Source organism: Plutella xylostella, chromosome 18 (genome assembly GCF_932276165.1).
Source record: "Plutella xylostella chromosome 18, ilPluXylo3.1, whole genome shotgun sequence".
NCBI lineage: Eukaryota > Metazoa > Arthropoda > Insecta > Lepidoptera > Plutellidae > Plutella > Plutella xylostella.
In genome coordinates, this window is record NC_063998.1 from 4122591 (window position 1) to 4140198 (window position 17608).

General features: G+C 35.8%; 1 protein-coding gene across 2 annotated transcripts in view; it reads left to right on the plus strand.

Annotated features, from left to right (window-relative positions):
- Positions 1–17608, plus strand: part of LOC105380439 — a 180508-nt gene that overhangs the window by 138216 nt on the left and 24684 nt on the right. For both annotated transcript variants that reach the window (XM_038113850.2, XM_038113851.2), the window contains one exon: positions 11072–11327. In XM_038113850.2, the coding sequence (XP_037969778.2) occupies positions 11072–11327 (256 nt within the window). The remainder of the gene's footprint in view (positions 1–11071; positions 11328–17608) is intronic.

The window sequence follows — 17608 nt, forward strand, 5'->3', positions numbered from 1 at the left end:
GACGGATTAAAAATCCGGCCAATGTGTCAAATTTTAATAATGTGTTGTCTCTTAGCATTGGTTTTGTTTTGGTGTCGACGTCTTCTCATCGCTACGCGGAAGAAATAAATCCAATACACGGTGATGCAAAAGTTGTATAGTTAGCGTCTACTAACAATACAACTTTAGCAACACCCTGTAGCTATCACAATCAAGTACTTACCGAAGATTTGGAAGAGATGGCAGTGCAGAAGATTTCGTAAGGACGCCGGCAAATGAAGTTGTTGCTATTCAAGATCATGGTATGAAAATCAAAATCAAATCAATTTAAACTGTATTTAAGAGATTTAATAAAAACCACAAATATTATCTAATATCACGCCTCTAAACATAATATAGGAAACCGTTACGTCACTAACCCCCATCACTTGCATCTTAGATTTTAAGTTGTTTTATTTGGAAAAGAAAAAAATACGTTTTTAATATATATTACAAAGCGTACGTAAGCCTACATTTCCCTCTTTAAATTTTTACGTAAATTAGCCAACGATTTCGACTCACCTGGTGGCTCAGGATTCAGGATGAGGAATTAATATTGAACATTCTGTTGATACGATGGGCTCGGGACGGCCGCCATATTAATAATTATTATGTGGGCTCGGCCCAAACCGACTTTCATAGTGTCACAGAGAAAGCAAAGTACTTGTCTTCTCCTTTTTAATATAGAAGAAAATCTGCTTATAATCTGCTTCCGTTGATAATAATTGAAAACTTGTAATTATCTTTCCAAGATATGTACAAGTATACTTTTAGATGCACTTTAGCTGTAAGCTCGCTACTTAATAGATAAATAAATATTTCAGCAGCATTCCTGGTAAACTGTAATAATTCTATTCAATTCCAAAATATATTTATAATAGCCTAAATATACCTAACTATAACACACGGAAATATCTATGTATAACTTTCCGGTCTCATCCTTTTCTTTCGAGCACTCTCGAGCCGTCCAATGATCTTATTATCTAACGTTTTTGTAAAACCTGAGCTCAGAGTGGAAGCATTAAGTACCTTGGACTACATTTTAATAATTTTGTCTTGTTTGTTGTATGACGTGATCACAGTCACTTATTGTTATTCGTTCACTTTAGTAAGTACATTATATAAAATTGTGTGTAATAATATATACACCTCACCAAAAGCAAGAAATAATAAAATTTTATGTAAGTTTCAATGACGGACGTCTATGAATGCATCCTGTAGGCATAAAGCTCAATAGATTTATATTTTGCGCTTATAAACTTTCAAACTTTATCGCTATGAAAATAAAGCGGATTATATTGACGTTATAAAAGTAGCTCATTTACCACGGCTTTGCTCTATAATTACCTTCTAAATAAATACCACGGCTTTGCTCTTAATATAAGTAAAGGAAGATTTTTAGCAATAACATGAATATTTAAAATTTGTCTCTCTACTCTTCTGCGCTCAATGGTGTACACATTCGTAATAATTCGTATGAGCCACAATAAAGAGATTTGCTGTGCCGAAGGTCCCGGGTACGATTCCCGACTAGGGCAGATATTTGTTTAAAGACAGTTATTTGTACTCGGGTCTTGGGTGTTGATATTTATTAAGTATATTTACTTAATATGTATCTATCTAAGTATTTGTGTAGATATATCAGCTGTCCGATACCCATATCACAGGCTCTGCCTAGCTTGGGGTCGGATGGCCGTGTGTGAGATGTCCCCACATAATATTATTATTATATTATTTTGTAAATTTTTAAATAGTCAGTTCATATCACAATTGCCTACTAAGCCTTCCAATCACAATATTTATGTCTGGTGGCGCCATTTCGTACCCATTGTGGGTCATTCCGGCAATATTCTAGCGGTGTTGATTCTAGAATTCCAATTCAACCGTGTCCCAGCTCGGGGGTCGCGTAACTTCATTAAAAATACAAGCGCCGAGTCCGGTTGTTCGCCTCATTGGACGCGTCACCATCGCCGTGTACGATTCTTGACACGTTTTCAATTTATCGCGCGCCCGCCAATGAGTCGGGGTTCCTCTGTGGCCGGGGAACTGGCGGAGTTTACCTAAATCTAGGATCTTTGCCGAGTGTCAGTAACCTATTTCAATACAATATAATTAAACTTACTTATACTCTGTCCATTATACAATTCATATTATTTAATATTTAATCCCATACATATTTGATGACTGCAAAGGAAAACCAACTTTACTTAACAGACTTAAGGAAACGTCAAAAATACAATAATAACATAGTGGAAGCTCTATAAAGGGCCATAATTATCAGCAGCCAATAATCTTCCACTGATGGACATAATAATTATAGGTAATATGCCTCTCCCAAAGGGCGGTAGAAAACTTTGTCCTCGGCCTTCCTCGTCCAACAACTATGGGGTACATGCATCCAATACACAGACAGGTTACAGATTTCAACCTAGAGCTACAGCTATCTCATTATTTTTTATCCGGTAATAATCTAGTCTTTCAGACATTCCACGATGGAATACTAGGAAAATTGATAATTCCTTGAGAATGTCTTTTTAAACTGGGCTGCAACCATTATCGGTATCGCTAAAGACTATACACACACAAAAAAACACGCACTCACGCCTTGTACTAATGTACTCCCTTGCGGGGTAGGCAGAGGTGCATTGCTGCACCCACTTTTCGCCAGAGTGTTATGTTAGTCCCAATGTAATAGGGGGCGGGCCTATTGCCATTTTACGGGCACATCCAAGACCCGAGAACAAATATCTGTGTTTAAACAAATATCTGCCCCGGCCGGGAATCGAACCCGGGACCATCGGCTCAGTAGTCAGGGTCACTAACCACTACGCCATTCGGTCGTCAAAGACTATACATAATACACTTACGGGCAATGAAAAGGTTCCACTGAGAAAATTACCAAATTACTTCTAAACGGAAAAGGCTAGCTTAATTACGCCTTCTGCAACATTGAAGTACATTAAACAGAGCATCAGAATATTATCAACAAAAAACTGTAATATTTTGTTAAAATTTTAATTTATTTGTTTGAAAAAGTTGGGGTTTTTTGGTATCGGCATTTTGTGAGTGAAAGTTTTTCACTGTCCGTGAGTTTATATTTATCTGTAGAGTGTAAAATAACGCTATTTCTTGCCTTCTCAACGCTCCGCTGTTCTCGTGGCCCCACTCGGCCCACACCGCGGCGCCCGATTGTCGCCGCAGTGTTATTCTAACACTCCCGTGAAGAGTCTCCGGTCGAGTGTCGCTTCTGCTTGATTGTCAACTCGGCTTTCTTTAGTTTTCTAATTTACTTGCCACTGTTTTCTTACATTAGAATAGGGAGCAATCGGACACGCTGTGAAACTCTGCAACGGGTTTTTACAACTGCCGTATTTTTATAAGATTTAAAACCGTTCAATTATTATACGTACATACTAGTATTGCCCGATGATTGTGAAACGTGAATAATTACATTTATAATTACCACCAAAAAGGAAGCTTTTGTTTTTACTCTATTACGAGTAGGAAATTATGTAAGAAGGTACTAATGTAATTTACTGACTACTGAAAATGAAACTAGTATGAATCAGCAAAGTGATAATACTACAAACACTTTAAAGCTCTCAAAGATTAGCCAACTGAATATCAATGAAAATATTGAAATCTTACCAAGTTAAACTTCTGGAGAGAATAAAAAGTTCTGAAAACTATATAACTTTGAGCTAAGAACTTAAGTTCCTTTGGCATATTTCACGACTTTTAAAGTCTTCTGTAAGCAAATAAGTTGGCACTTTTCCAATTTACCGCGCTTTCTAGAACGCCACAGAGTAGCCGACAGTAACTTGAGCCGAACTTGACTCAGTTTAACCATGGTTTTATTACATACATTTTACAGAATTATTCTCTCTTCAACTATTGTTTTATTAGGAATTTGGTAGAAATTTAGTATCTACCTGTAACGTATATTTATTATAAACTCGTTTTATTCTACACAGACATCTGCTATTTCTGCATCAGTATTTTTTTCTAGAAACGGCAAAATATTTTAGCTGTACCTGGGTAATTCCAATCTGATTATCTTTTTAGGTTTTCCTCGTCGTTTTTCTTTTGTTCTCTGAAGTATTTCTCACTAAGCCTGTCTTTATTTTATCTTTTGCGCGTAATTTAGGGCTCAAGAAAGCGTGTCGTTCGGGAACGGACCCTAAAGCCGGATTTTCCCGAAAATGGTTTCTGATTTCATTTTGAAATAGTACCTACATATTTTTTACCTCTACAATGCAGTATAACTTCATCCTGTACACAACAAAACTGTTAATATAATTAAAGAATCTCAGAGAGGAAATAGTTGTTATATAACTATAACATACCTCTGATCAATAAGATAATAATAAATATTATAGTTTATAGTATTTAAGTTATGTAAGTTTCTTTTATGTGTGTGTGTACAAATAAACAATATTCTATCTATCTATCTATATCTTTCAGGAAACTTGGAAACTATTGTAATAATTTGAGTAGCCATCATAATTCGGGTTATTCCTTAAATCAAGGCTGGATGTAGCTATAACGTGGCACCAAGTGGTCATTTGAGCCGTAGTTATTATGTTATAAGTTATAACAGACATAATAAATACGGCTGCGGACTGGAGCCATAAAGTAGCAATAATGTGGCCGCCATCTTCCCGCTATAAGATATTACAGTAGAATAATTTCAATGTTTCTTAAATATTATTAAAAACGTAGGCGTACTTTGATGTTTCATATAAATGTAGAAAAAAAGAAAATACAATATACCTATAAGGAACAGGAAGTTGAACACTAATATTCACTACACTAGATTGACTGAATATTTCAGCTAGTTTCCTTCATAGATTTGTAGAGTTTGTATCTAGCTCATATACTAGTATGATATTTATCATATCTTCATAAAATAAATAATAACTGTTAATTCTTCTTCTTCTTCAGGTGCCATTTACTATCGTAGGTCGGCTATCATTATGGCCACTTGGGCCCGGGAAGTCGCAGCTCGGAATAGCTCTATGGTGGACATATTGAACCATTCGGCGAGGTTCTGTAGCCAGTGGGTTCTTCTACGGCCAGGTCTTCTTTTGCCCTATATTTTCCCTTGCAGTATGAGTTGCAGGAGGGCATATTTGTCATTGCGCATTATATGGCCTAAGTATTGCAGCTTCCTTTTAATGTACTTTTTAATTGATGTTATATACAATCAGTTTATAACATTATGTCATTGATTTATACAGGTGCCTAGCATAAACATAACAGAGAGCAATTTCTTTCATCCTATAAAACTAATAAAAACAAGTACCAATCAGTATTTTAATTAAATCCGCATTTTATTAGATGCGAAAGAAAAAAGGATTTAAAAGAGGCTTTCGTAATTAAATTAAGCTGTGAAAAAACGTTAGGGAAGTCGGCAACAATATCCAGGGGCGTAATTCAATCTGCCCACTTCACTGATAAAGGTTATCTAGCACGCAATGACCTGTAACGCTGTAAAAAGAAGTAATAAGACTCTTTTCAGGGTTCCACGGGGCAACTTTCTGAACCTCGGACCAAAAACTATGATAATAGGGTCAGGCAACGCTTACTTTGCAAAATAAACAGGACCAGGCCCAATTAATCGTTCATTGTAATCAATAACTACTGACACTAACGTACATGATTACCGAGAAACTGCGTAAATATTATCAATTCACTATACATTGCCATTAGGTACCAACATTTTTAAATTAAATGATTTCATAAAAACAACTAGACTACTGCCGAGTTGCAGAAAGGGACTTTAAGCTAATGTCGACATTAAATCTATGTCTGTCTCTTTCTGTCCGTATACTGTCAACGCAAGGCAACAATACATTTAATGCCGACATTAACTTAAAGATCCTTTCTGCAACTCAGTGTACGACGGCGGCGTAGCAATTTACTACGAATCCGCTACGCTCGTAGCAAACTTCGTAGACTTTATTTTGACCTGAAGTTTATTGGTTAAAACAAAGTTAGCATTTCAAAAAAAAATACTGACATCATATCGGCCATTTTCTACCTCAATTATTTCCAATTTTAAGAACAGCCGACGAAGGCTGAATATGCCCGTAAATACTTTTTATTTATCTTTGCTGTCTTCCGGTTTGATTTATATTGGCGTTACGTCAAAATTAACTTACCGTCCTATTCTTTGAGTACCTATCGAACTTAAATAACCTACCCTAAGTTAATAGCGTGATGACAATGAGAAAAAAGTTAAATTATTTAATTATCTTCTTGTTGTCGCTGGATAAAAGCACCAGGCAACTTTATTTTCAAAAACGTGTATTGTATGTTATAACCTTTTTGTTCACATGACTGCGAACAATGAACTTACAATGTTTCACCATCAAATACTTACATTAAATTACTACGAATTATCCTAAGCCCCCATAGACTACATCCACTATTCACAATATGATGTGTGTATTTCACTTCGTAATATATATGGTGTAATTACTAGCTGTGGTAATTTGATAGCACGCCTGTAGCGTTCATGTGTTGCATGAAGTTTAAACGTGCTAGCAATTAGAATGCTGGCTGTACACCTCGCTTCAATAAAATTATACACTTAACTTTATTTAACTTATTTCTTACTTTGTTACGTTATCGTTTCGTGTTCGGTTGTAAAGAATGTTGACTATTGGTGACTGTATAAATGAATGTAGATGGCTTTTAAAACGTAATTTCGTGGCGACCTCTTCTGCTTTAAATAAAAAATCCCCTTCTAACGTAGCGCCGCGGACATCTGCATACAATATTCAATTTCCATCTCAAAAGAAGATAATCTTGTTGCGAGAAAAGACTAAGAAATTGACTCATACTTGATTTTTTTTGTCATAAGTTAAGCGATACTGAAATTACTTTTAAATCTGATTAAATTATTTTCATTTTACGTTTAAAGGGAAACTTTGTTCAAACTTAAAAGTTCATTATCTTTAGTCTCAATAAGCTAAAAAATATATGAGACGGTAAGCAGTAATAAGTACTTACTTTCTCTACTTTTAAATGACATCATATATTACCCAAAATCAGAATTAAGTAGCAAATACTACACAATAATAAGTATTAAGTAGCTATCTTATTACAAAAGCAATAAAACCCATTCTAGCGTGAATGCCATCCGAACCTTTCTAGTTATTCCTATTCACTAGTCCAGAAGAAGAGGTAATAGAGACAGACAACCGAATCTCGAAATAAGCCAATTTCACAAATCATTACTTATTACTGTTTACGAACTAATCAACCTAATATTTATAAACGTACAAGTTTAAAAAGTGGCATGGATTTTTGTTACTCTTTGACGGGAACCAGTTTTTATGTTTGGTATGTAATGAGCTGACATCCTTAACTGTTTGACTGTCATGGAAGTAATAAGTACTCACGTAACCTATTACTTCCATGCTGTCTATATAGCAACATAGGCTACTTTTTATCCCGCAGTTCTCACGGCAAAGCATATTGAGACGCGAAGCTCGCGGGAAAAGCTACGTTTAGTAATCCGTCCTCCATCTTAAATTACCTCCCATCAGTCTATCTTCCATCAACCACTCAGGGACCATTAATTATTTGTGAATGTAACTTATTTTGAAAAGTCTGTCACAAGTCGTTCAACGTTTCGGCGGTAATCGTCGGTGGCGTTCAGAAACTTGGTGACAAACTCGCCCGCGTTACGTTTTTCCTCCGCGCTTCCTGATTCCCGGCACTTAGCTTAATTGTCGCGGAAAATCGGAATTCTCGATGAAATTCAAAATTTTCCCTATAAGAGATGTGTTGTGTAAGATAATTCTGCTGGAGAAGATTATACGACAATGTAGATCGTTATTCATAAATGCTTGTTTTTTTCGGGTCCATCGTTTGGCTTTCGGAAAGTTCTGAACAAATTCAATGTGTATGGAAGTAAGTGACAACGACCTACGTTTTTAAGGTAGACTTTGGAATTGGAAAGCTGTCGTTTTCAATGTGATGGCATTTATTTAGGTGCTCTAGCTTACGAAAAACAAATTATCGGAGTACTGCCGCGCTAACCCCGTGTGGATGCATAGAACAACGCGGACTCGGATGTACCCTCTGTTGATGACATGGCAGCTATCGTCCGTTTGTTTTTTGTTTTGCTAGAGTAACCCTTCTAGGGCCAAAGGTAACAATAACACCGATACTATCGATTGCTCTTTAAGTTATTCAAAACAATGGCTCATCGAAACCCTGCAAAGTGATTTACATTATAAGTGAATAATAATTTTGAAAATTCGAATTTGATTTGATCGTTTTTCGTATTTCTACCGAATATTATTTATTATTTTATTTAAACATAATACAGAATTTATGATGATTATTTAATTGATCATTATTCCTGGTTATGTTAAATTATCTTAAAGTTAAAATATTGGCAATAATATTATTATGGGGTGTAGTTTTTTCCTTGTTCTTCTCTATTGAATGTAGAGTAGTTCAATAATTCATTTTCCACTTTTCCGAAAGTATTTATCCTACTAATACTATAAATTTCCACTTTTTCTTAGGGCCACTTGCAGAAACATATTGAATCTAGATTTAGTGTCAAATCTCGATTTAAGAAACTTCAGTCCATATTAAATTTGACACTAAATCAAGATTTATTACTAAATCTAGATTTAATTTGTTTGTGCAAGTGGGGCTTAATCTTTTTACATTTAAGATTAAAGAAAAAATATGTAGGTAAAGTAGTAAAATGTATATGTAGGTAGGTACATTTAATTTATGTGAGTTATAACAAATCTACTAACATAATGAACATAAAATTACCACTTTAACTTATTATTTTATCGTCTGTGTAAGAATTTGCAGGTACACAGTGAAAGACATAATAAAAAATATGCTTCGTTCTCCTTTGAGCTATTAATGGTCCACATTCCACACACACACCTTGGCACAGCATTGTTCATGTGAACATTCTACACTCATGTAAATAGACAAAAACAAGACAGTCGTACAATCAGGAATTCTGAAATTTCATTTTTATAGTGAATACCAACTGTCAAAGGATTTCTGAACAAAGCCGGCGTCCAGCGGAAGAGCGAATGAAAAACTTGAATAAATATAATTAGTTTTTAGATGAAATGATTTCACAAAGCTCACTTTTCTGTTTTTCAGTGTATTATGAATGTGCTCAAGTTCAAATATGTTTCGGATAATACCATTGTATTAAGTTTTATACCTTACCGATCAGTTGGGCTACGACCACCGAATATTGGCAATGACAATCCTTACGCAGCGTCGGCGTCGCTCGCTTGTGAACATCTGCGTTACTGCTATGGATTTGACAGAAGTTTGACATGTTGCTAATGTGTCAAAGGTGGTATGATAGCAGTTAATTTCTGAATTTATTTTACTTTGACGGGGTATAGTGCCACAAACTTATCTGTTCCGGTGAGAGCGAACTAAATTGGTCCATACCTCATTACTTACTGTACTAATGAATTTCATATTGACATAGATTATATGGACCAATTTAGTTCGCTCTCACCGGAACAGATAAGTTTGTGGCACTATACAGCATTGTATCCGTGTTTATAGCGATGTAGCAGGCGTTTTCAGCTGTACGACGATAGTGCAACAACACAGCAGCTTACTGACAATGTGCTAAGTCCTGTCCCGATGTAGACATGTGACATACCTGAAGCTGGCGTGATAAGAACTTGGGGTCTTGCGACAAATCGAGGGATTAACTTGAGGATGGACTTGATACTAGCGGTAGATACCTAAACTGTTAGCAGCAAGTGCAAAACAAACATAAAACTTAAAATTCATTTAAGTTTTACTTAGTATTGCCACCACACGATATGAAAACCGATAAGTAGTTGTGATTGTGAACATTGATTCAGTTTTCCAAATAAATATTAATAATGTATCCACAAGTTTTAGTCCACCATCCATAATAAAACTCTTTTGTAAACTTAAATTCTTCTGTTTACAAAATGAAAATTATCTGCAAGTCTCATTGAGCGTAGTGGATTCTTTCATAAATTTCAGAATAAAGGTTCTCGTAAAATACGGAAGTAATGATAAATGGTGTTATTATTCCAACAGTATCCCGTGGGTTCTTTTATCATAGCCACCCCTATTTTTAACCGTCACGAGCGAAAAAAAGGTTATTTGGTTTGAGTTTAATACTATGTAAAGCATATAATTGCTATGTTTAACTTAATATCTCACCAATATCAATAGTACCGATTGATTTATACAAAATGTTAAAAAGTAGAATAGCCATAAGCGAAATTTTGACCAGTACATCACTTGTGGCTACGGCTAGATCGGTGATAGGAAGTTACTTACAAACTGTAAGTCGAATAAAACCAGACACAATATCAAACCTATTGTCTCTCCCCGTATTCGTATATTTTTTTTTCATTTCTCGTGAGTGTATTTAATTCAGATGCAGAAACTAAAGGCATCTCAAATTTCCAACCTAGCTCTCCAGGACTTCCACAATATTGTTTTGTATATTTCAACTGACACATTATATCCGGTGGTGAAGGTTTTGATGACATCCTAATCTAATTTAATTTCACGTGAAATGTTAGCACATTTTGTCACAAACATAAAGTAATTACCCAGTCTTCTTGTGTAGTAATAATGTGTGAGGGAGAGTTTTGTTGCTTACGTCTTGCCACTAGGTGTAAAATATGTATTCAAATTAGTAATTTCCACAAAATTTAAATAAGTTCTAAGCCGGAATTGTAATTTATAAAATTGCCTTTTATTGCAAGTGCTCTTCGAAGAGAAGCCATTGCCATAATGTTTTATAAATTATAACCATAAAACAGCAAATATTATGTACAGAAGTTATTTAAGCACATTACTGCACCTCTCTGAACATACTATTATCAGAATTTTCATAAAATTTTAAACATAATTATTTTCACAAACAAAAACGGATTGACACACACAAGTCGCATATTCAAACTTTAGCCTCCCCGCTTGAATCATGACTGCTCTATTTTTCTTTCAAAGACTTCTAAATATAAACCTCAATATATTTGTTGTCCAGATCACCACAAGCGGTCCGGTTCCCTGGACGAAGAGGCCGAGGACGGGGACAACGGGTCCACGCCCAGGAAGAAAACCGCCATCGAGGAGCAATGGGAGCGGTCCGGAGGGTTCGAGCTCACCTCCGTCGAACAGGAGACCTACGAGAAGTACTTCTACGGAACAGAACATTGGAACTATTTTACAAACGACGAGGACCTCGGCCCGGTCATACTGTCCATCAAACAGGAGACGCTCAATTCGAGGGATCAGTTCAGGTTAGTTGATTGAGGAATACCCTCACTAGCAATGAAAACGTTCTACCTGTCATTGACGTTCCATGTCAATGGAACTTTTCCATTGCTCAAGGGTGTATCATTTTTCTGTTACGTTTGGGGTCTGTCTGTACGCTTTTATCCGCAAGTAGGTAAGTGCAAATTCCACGATTCTCTTAACTGAAGCTGAATCTAAACTCGTAGGTACTAAAACTGCATCCGCATTACAATACCCGTCTAACCGAACTAATTGAAACTTGAGCGCAAACACAGCCGTTAAGTCAGCTGAACTAAATCTCATCATAGTTTTCTGCTCGACCAAAGTTACGAAATTAGCACGTCATCACCCGGCCCGGTTATTACGGTTACCGGATCGGTACGGAACACCCGCGTCCGGTATTTACCCGGATGATAATTGGCTGAACTCGCCAGCTATTTACCTTGCAAGTTGGAGCTCGGTTAGACCGGGAAAGTTAGACGCAACTTGTAAGAGAGACGTCTTATTGAACCTGGACTCTGGAGAGTATTCTGGTCTAGAGTATGAAGATGGCGTCAGTCTTTGATAAAAATGGAAGATACAATAATTTTGCATTAAATATGTCTGCCGGTTTCGAATATTTTCGGTTCTACAATAAACGACTGCATTGCAAAGTCGTAGTGGGCGAGCGGCCATCCGGCTAGTCATAATTTGATAAGAGGCGTGCATTATCAATAATTAATTGAATTAATATGATTATTGTATTTATGCTAATGAATGTAATTCTAGTTGTATTAATTAGATACGTCAACTTGGTAATTCTAGGTAAGTATCATTCTTATCTTTTTGATGACAAATACGAGAGCTAGGCTAGGATAGTAGCAAGACAAAACTAGTTTTTATCACCGTGGTGAAAGGATTGGCCAGTACCTACGATTTATAAAAAGGCTTGTCGGATAATACTTGTGTTTTCAGTACATTAGATACAAAATATTCATGCTACGTGTACACATGTGTGCTATGTAGAGTCAGCAGGGCGAGACAGGTCATAAAAATAAATATATATGGTGACGCACAGGTGCTTCGCTTTTATTGGATTTGTTCTGTTTCTCCGCCATTGCATTTTAAATTGTACCGTAATTAACAAAATTTATGATTTGGAATCTTCCCATTTGCGTGGATTTAAACGAAAAAAAACGTACGCGAGAATGAGTATAGACCTAAAGTATGTTAGGGGTCAAATTTCAGGTTGCTTTCACATCTTAAAATAATCTCAGTAGTGTCCCCAAAGTATGCCCTTAAAATTTGCGCTTTTATGACAAAACTAGAAGTTATTGTTGAGGTCTAAATCAGTTTCAGACCTTACAAAAAATTATTATTGCAAGAATTTTTTTTTTTGGTGTTGGCAATTTTCCTGTAGCAAAGTTAGCTTTGTTGCACTCTATGTGGCATGTCCCACGTCACTCGCCTCCACACACGCCGCTGCCCGCTGCCCCCGTCGCAGTGTCCGGGACAGCCTACTGAAGCGGAATAACTCTTGAGTGTTTTATGAATTATTATTTGCATTGTATAAGTAATGGGAAGCCTTTTTGTAAATTAAAGCAGTTGGGACAGGCCACAATTTTAAAAAAAAGTTATGTTGGAATTGGAAGTAATGAATTTGCAATATTGTGCAATGAATAGATAGATTTAATGATTATGAATGAATAGATTGTTGGGTTGATCCCTGGCTGAAGCGCTGCCATACGAGTGAAGAAAAAATGTATATGAATAATGATAATGGATGAATATTATGATGACGCGACAGTCATTAGTATAATATATAGCTACACATCACAACTGTTAGATTAATAGAAAACCAATAAATGTAATCATGATAATATCTATAATTTATTGTGTATATTAGTAATAAATCATAACGACATTCTTACATAATTTTAAACGTGTAAGTAATTATAATTTTAAAACTTTCAAACCGCCTCACCAACCCGTTTATGCTAAACCTATGTTGTGAATATGAAACCCAAGGAATCCAAGGTTGTGGAGAAAATATGAAATTCCAATACACCCGCATATTTGCCCCGGGTACTGCCACCGCGGTGAACGTTTCTCTCAGTTGCCCATTTACTTATCATATTTTTATTCTAAACTTTTTACAGCATCTTTGTCATCTTACTTATAAATTTAAAACAAGTGACATACCTAACTGGTATTAATTCAACAGTTATCAAATTACCACATAAGCACAAACAATTCCTTCTTGTTAGAGAAAGTACTTAGAACAAGACACTATAATGCGGCAAGTTACTTGGCGACCCTCCTTGCGGGGTGAAAGAAGTGGCGGGGGCGAGGTAGCACGACATGCTACACACGTAGAAAAGTGTGCCCGGATTAATCTTGCGATAGCTTGTAACTATTTCTGACGTAAGTAAAATTTTATTCTATGAGTGTTCCCGTAAATGTCATATTTAGCTTAAAATTTATAGTTTGACAGCATTAAAATTTGGATGTTTACCTTCAGATTTGAATTTATTTATGTAAAAGTGTTTTATTTTATAAATCAATTTCCATGTCACTTTCATGTTCACTCTCTGTTTGAACTTGTTCATCGTCATCGTCATCCTCATCTTCATCATCGTTTTCATTAACTTCAATTATAAATCTAAGACAAAAACCAATTTATGTTTAATTTACAATAAATTATAAATAAACAATAACATACCTGTCCAATACATGTTCAAATACTCTATCAGATTTATAATATTCGTCTTAATTTTTTATGACATGGTCGTCACAATTTCTCCACTTTTTAGGCGAATAATTAGAGAAAAGCAACTCTAAGTCTTTTATCTCTTTATCTAAGTTAGAGTCAATCGACGTTCTTGCGAGCTCGCCTTTCACGTACCGCCACACAAGTTCAATAGGATTTAATTCCAGGTGGTATGGGGGTAGGCGAAGCACGATATGATCATTTTCTTTCAAAATTTCATCAATTTTTAATTTTCTCTCTGTTTTTTGCTCATTAATTACTTTCATTAAATCACATAAATTTTGGTTGCTTTCCTAGTTACAAGAACTGACAACTGATGCACTGTCATATGGACTCTTCGTCTTTGTTGTTTACTTTTTCGTATCTGACTGCGCAGTACCAACCTTTAGCCGCGTAGCATGACTGATCCGGTACGCTGTTCTACAAGAAGCCCCTATATTGAGACATTATACGATTTGTTGTTTTTAACGTTATTTTGTTGACGAATTATAGATACCTAATAATAATATTATAATGATAATATTAAAAAGGCCTCAACACTCATCCTAAGACTAATGGTCTCAGAATCAATGATCTCATGTGGGTCGCACTCAAATTATGACAGACTATATTAGACATGTGGCCGCCTCGGCTGCGCGGCCGAGACTGCCGTAACAATGACATGCAGTGCACGCGTTGCCGTTCCCCGCTACCCTCCCGCTACCCGCTGTCGTCTTGGGTACCTCGTCCCCTCCGCGTCTTTCACCCCGCAAGGAGGGTCGCCAAGCAACTTGCCAATCTATAACATAATAATAACTCCAAACGTCAAAACAGCCGTTAGCATTATTATGTTATAATTATAATACATTTTGTGTATTCAAATGTACTCTACATATGAATAAAATTGGTTATTTCAACCTCGATTTAGGTATACCGGAAAGCTAATCCTGTCTTAATCCGTTTTTAGCTAACCATATAAAATTTATACTTTACTTTATGTCGGTCAAACTCGTAGTCCAGCCAGGTACAATAACACACTGTCCCGAACTGAATACCGAACTTTCGTAGCAACAATCTCCTTATTCGTCACACTCATAAATAATATGAATGGTTTTTTAAATTAGGGAAATTAACGTTTTTAATCCGTTTAACAGCAGTGTGCAAAACGCCATATCTGACACATAGTCAAACGCACCCGTTTCGCTTCAGTATGCTAATTGGACTCTTGCCAAATTCAAACTTAGTAGATGCAACGCGAAACTAATGAGCGAAACATTATTCCCACAATCATGTAGTTCTAAAGTCATCATTAGATAGCTAATGTTCAGGAAATTGCGAAAGAGGAAAAATATGTCAGAGATAATAGGATAAAAGTGATTTATTTGTACCATATAAGTGATTTGATTTCTTAAAATATAATAAAATCAATATAACTCCTGCGACTGGTACACAGGTTTTTTATCGACGTTCATGCGCGTTCATTCAATCGCGATATAGTTACGTTTATCTACGTCTATAACGAACCCATGTAGCTGGAAATAAAAACCCGTTAACTCTACTTGACGGTTCCTCGTGGCATTTCTGTATCATATAAATTATTATGTTCGCATGTCTCAGACCTATCACACCCGGCCACAGACTCAAATAGGCTCGAGGTCAACAGTTGAGTCGATAATGTCGTATGATACTTGACATCTCTTGATAGTGCAGGTAGACCTGAGACTTCGAGGTGGTTAAATTGCGATTCAAATTTTAAATGCTTTGTGCGATTGGGCGAATGACTACGCAATATTTCGTAGGTACGTGATATTGGTTACCATTGGGTTTGGGACTCAAAGGGTTAAAGCTCAAAAAGCTGGTTTATTTAATTTTATTGAATTTTTTTTATGATTGTCTGGTCACTAACAGCTATTCATTACACAGTAAATTATTATAATAATAGAATCAATAAACCATTTAAAAGAGACCACTGATGGAATACAGAACAAGAAGAAAAGAAAAAAAAGTGATAAGCGCTTACCCAATAAAACACACTATTTACGAGAAACATAGTACATACTACTATAATATAGTCACCTTATTAGTTATTAAGTAATTTGTTCCGAATACGGAGCTATTGAATAACACGTCCTATTTCAATATATTAGGAAGAAATTTTACTAAGTACTTTATAGTCTTTCACTATAAACCTACAATGTCGGGAGGGAGATGCGGCCAAATTTTTCATACAAACGCGAAAGCAAACTTTCATAAATACGTAAGTAGGTAACTATACTATAAACAATATGCTTGTAAATCATCATCTATCACAAATTGATGATACAAGCTTTTACACCAAGAGTCTGATAAATAATTGAATAAAAATCTGATACGAGATGCCATGACGCAGTTTCAATCAAAGCTTTGTGTAAGGCCGAAATTACTTGTGTGTGGGCCCTAATGTCATTATTTGAGGTATTTCATCAGCCTTTCGTGGTGATACAATTTCTTGTATGTATTGTTACTTTATTAATACTGTGAAATGATAATGAGTGATGCCATGCGACTTTTAAACTATTTACTTTCTCGTAGATTTAAATAATATATGTATGTTCTTGCGGAGAGTTGCGGAATTTTACCGAAACAACAAACTTCTACTATTATTTTAAGTTTTTTGTCTGTTTTGTAATTTTGAGGAACAAGCAGTAAGACATCTTCTTAGAGAAGGCGTTGACCTGCAGCTTTTTTTCCAGATCATGGTAAACTAGGAGTTGATGGGATTTTCAATATCTGATTTTCTCTCACAGAGATTTATTCTCCGTAACGGAATAATAGCTATTGATGGATAAGCCGTTGCTCCATCGGGGCTCGCTGCTGAGAAATATATATTGACAGCGAGGTTAATGAACCTTCTTAGCTTAGCTTTTTACGTGGAAGGAATGAATTTATTCATGCAATAAATAGTCTACCGTCTTCACGGTTGACAGAGTGTTCTGCTGCTAATGCGTTGAAACCTACTCTGCTGGCTAATTCTCTTTCTTAAAAAACATAATAAATACTGTAAGACATAAAGATAAGAGATCAGAAACAAATCTATTCCGTGTTGAGTTGTCGATCTGTAATTAATTATTATTTGTAAACAATTAGGCCTCATCATCATAGATTATTTTGATGGACCCTCAAGAATCTCTCAAAAATGAGGGTCCGTTAAGAAATTTATCGAATACTCCTAATGCGTTTATACTTCGAGTATAAATTTGCTATTCACAAGTCAACTCTTTTATAACAAGCCCTGTTTCTTCAAGACGTGTTGAATTTTCGATGTTGAGTGTAATCGAAACCGACGTGCCTGACAGCCCCTAAAGATCGTGGAACTGATTACATTACTTTATGACAACTTGACAACAGTTAGAATTATTCAGCACTATTACATCACAATACAATTAACTTTAAAGAACACAACATAAGTAGGTACCTATTTATATTAGAATTTTACCTTATCCAATCGATGTCTTCCAGACAATCTTTGGACCAACAACAGCACGACTTAGGTTAATGTTCTCTTTCTCAGTTTCCCCG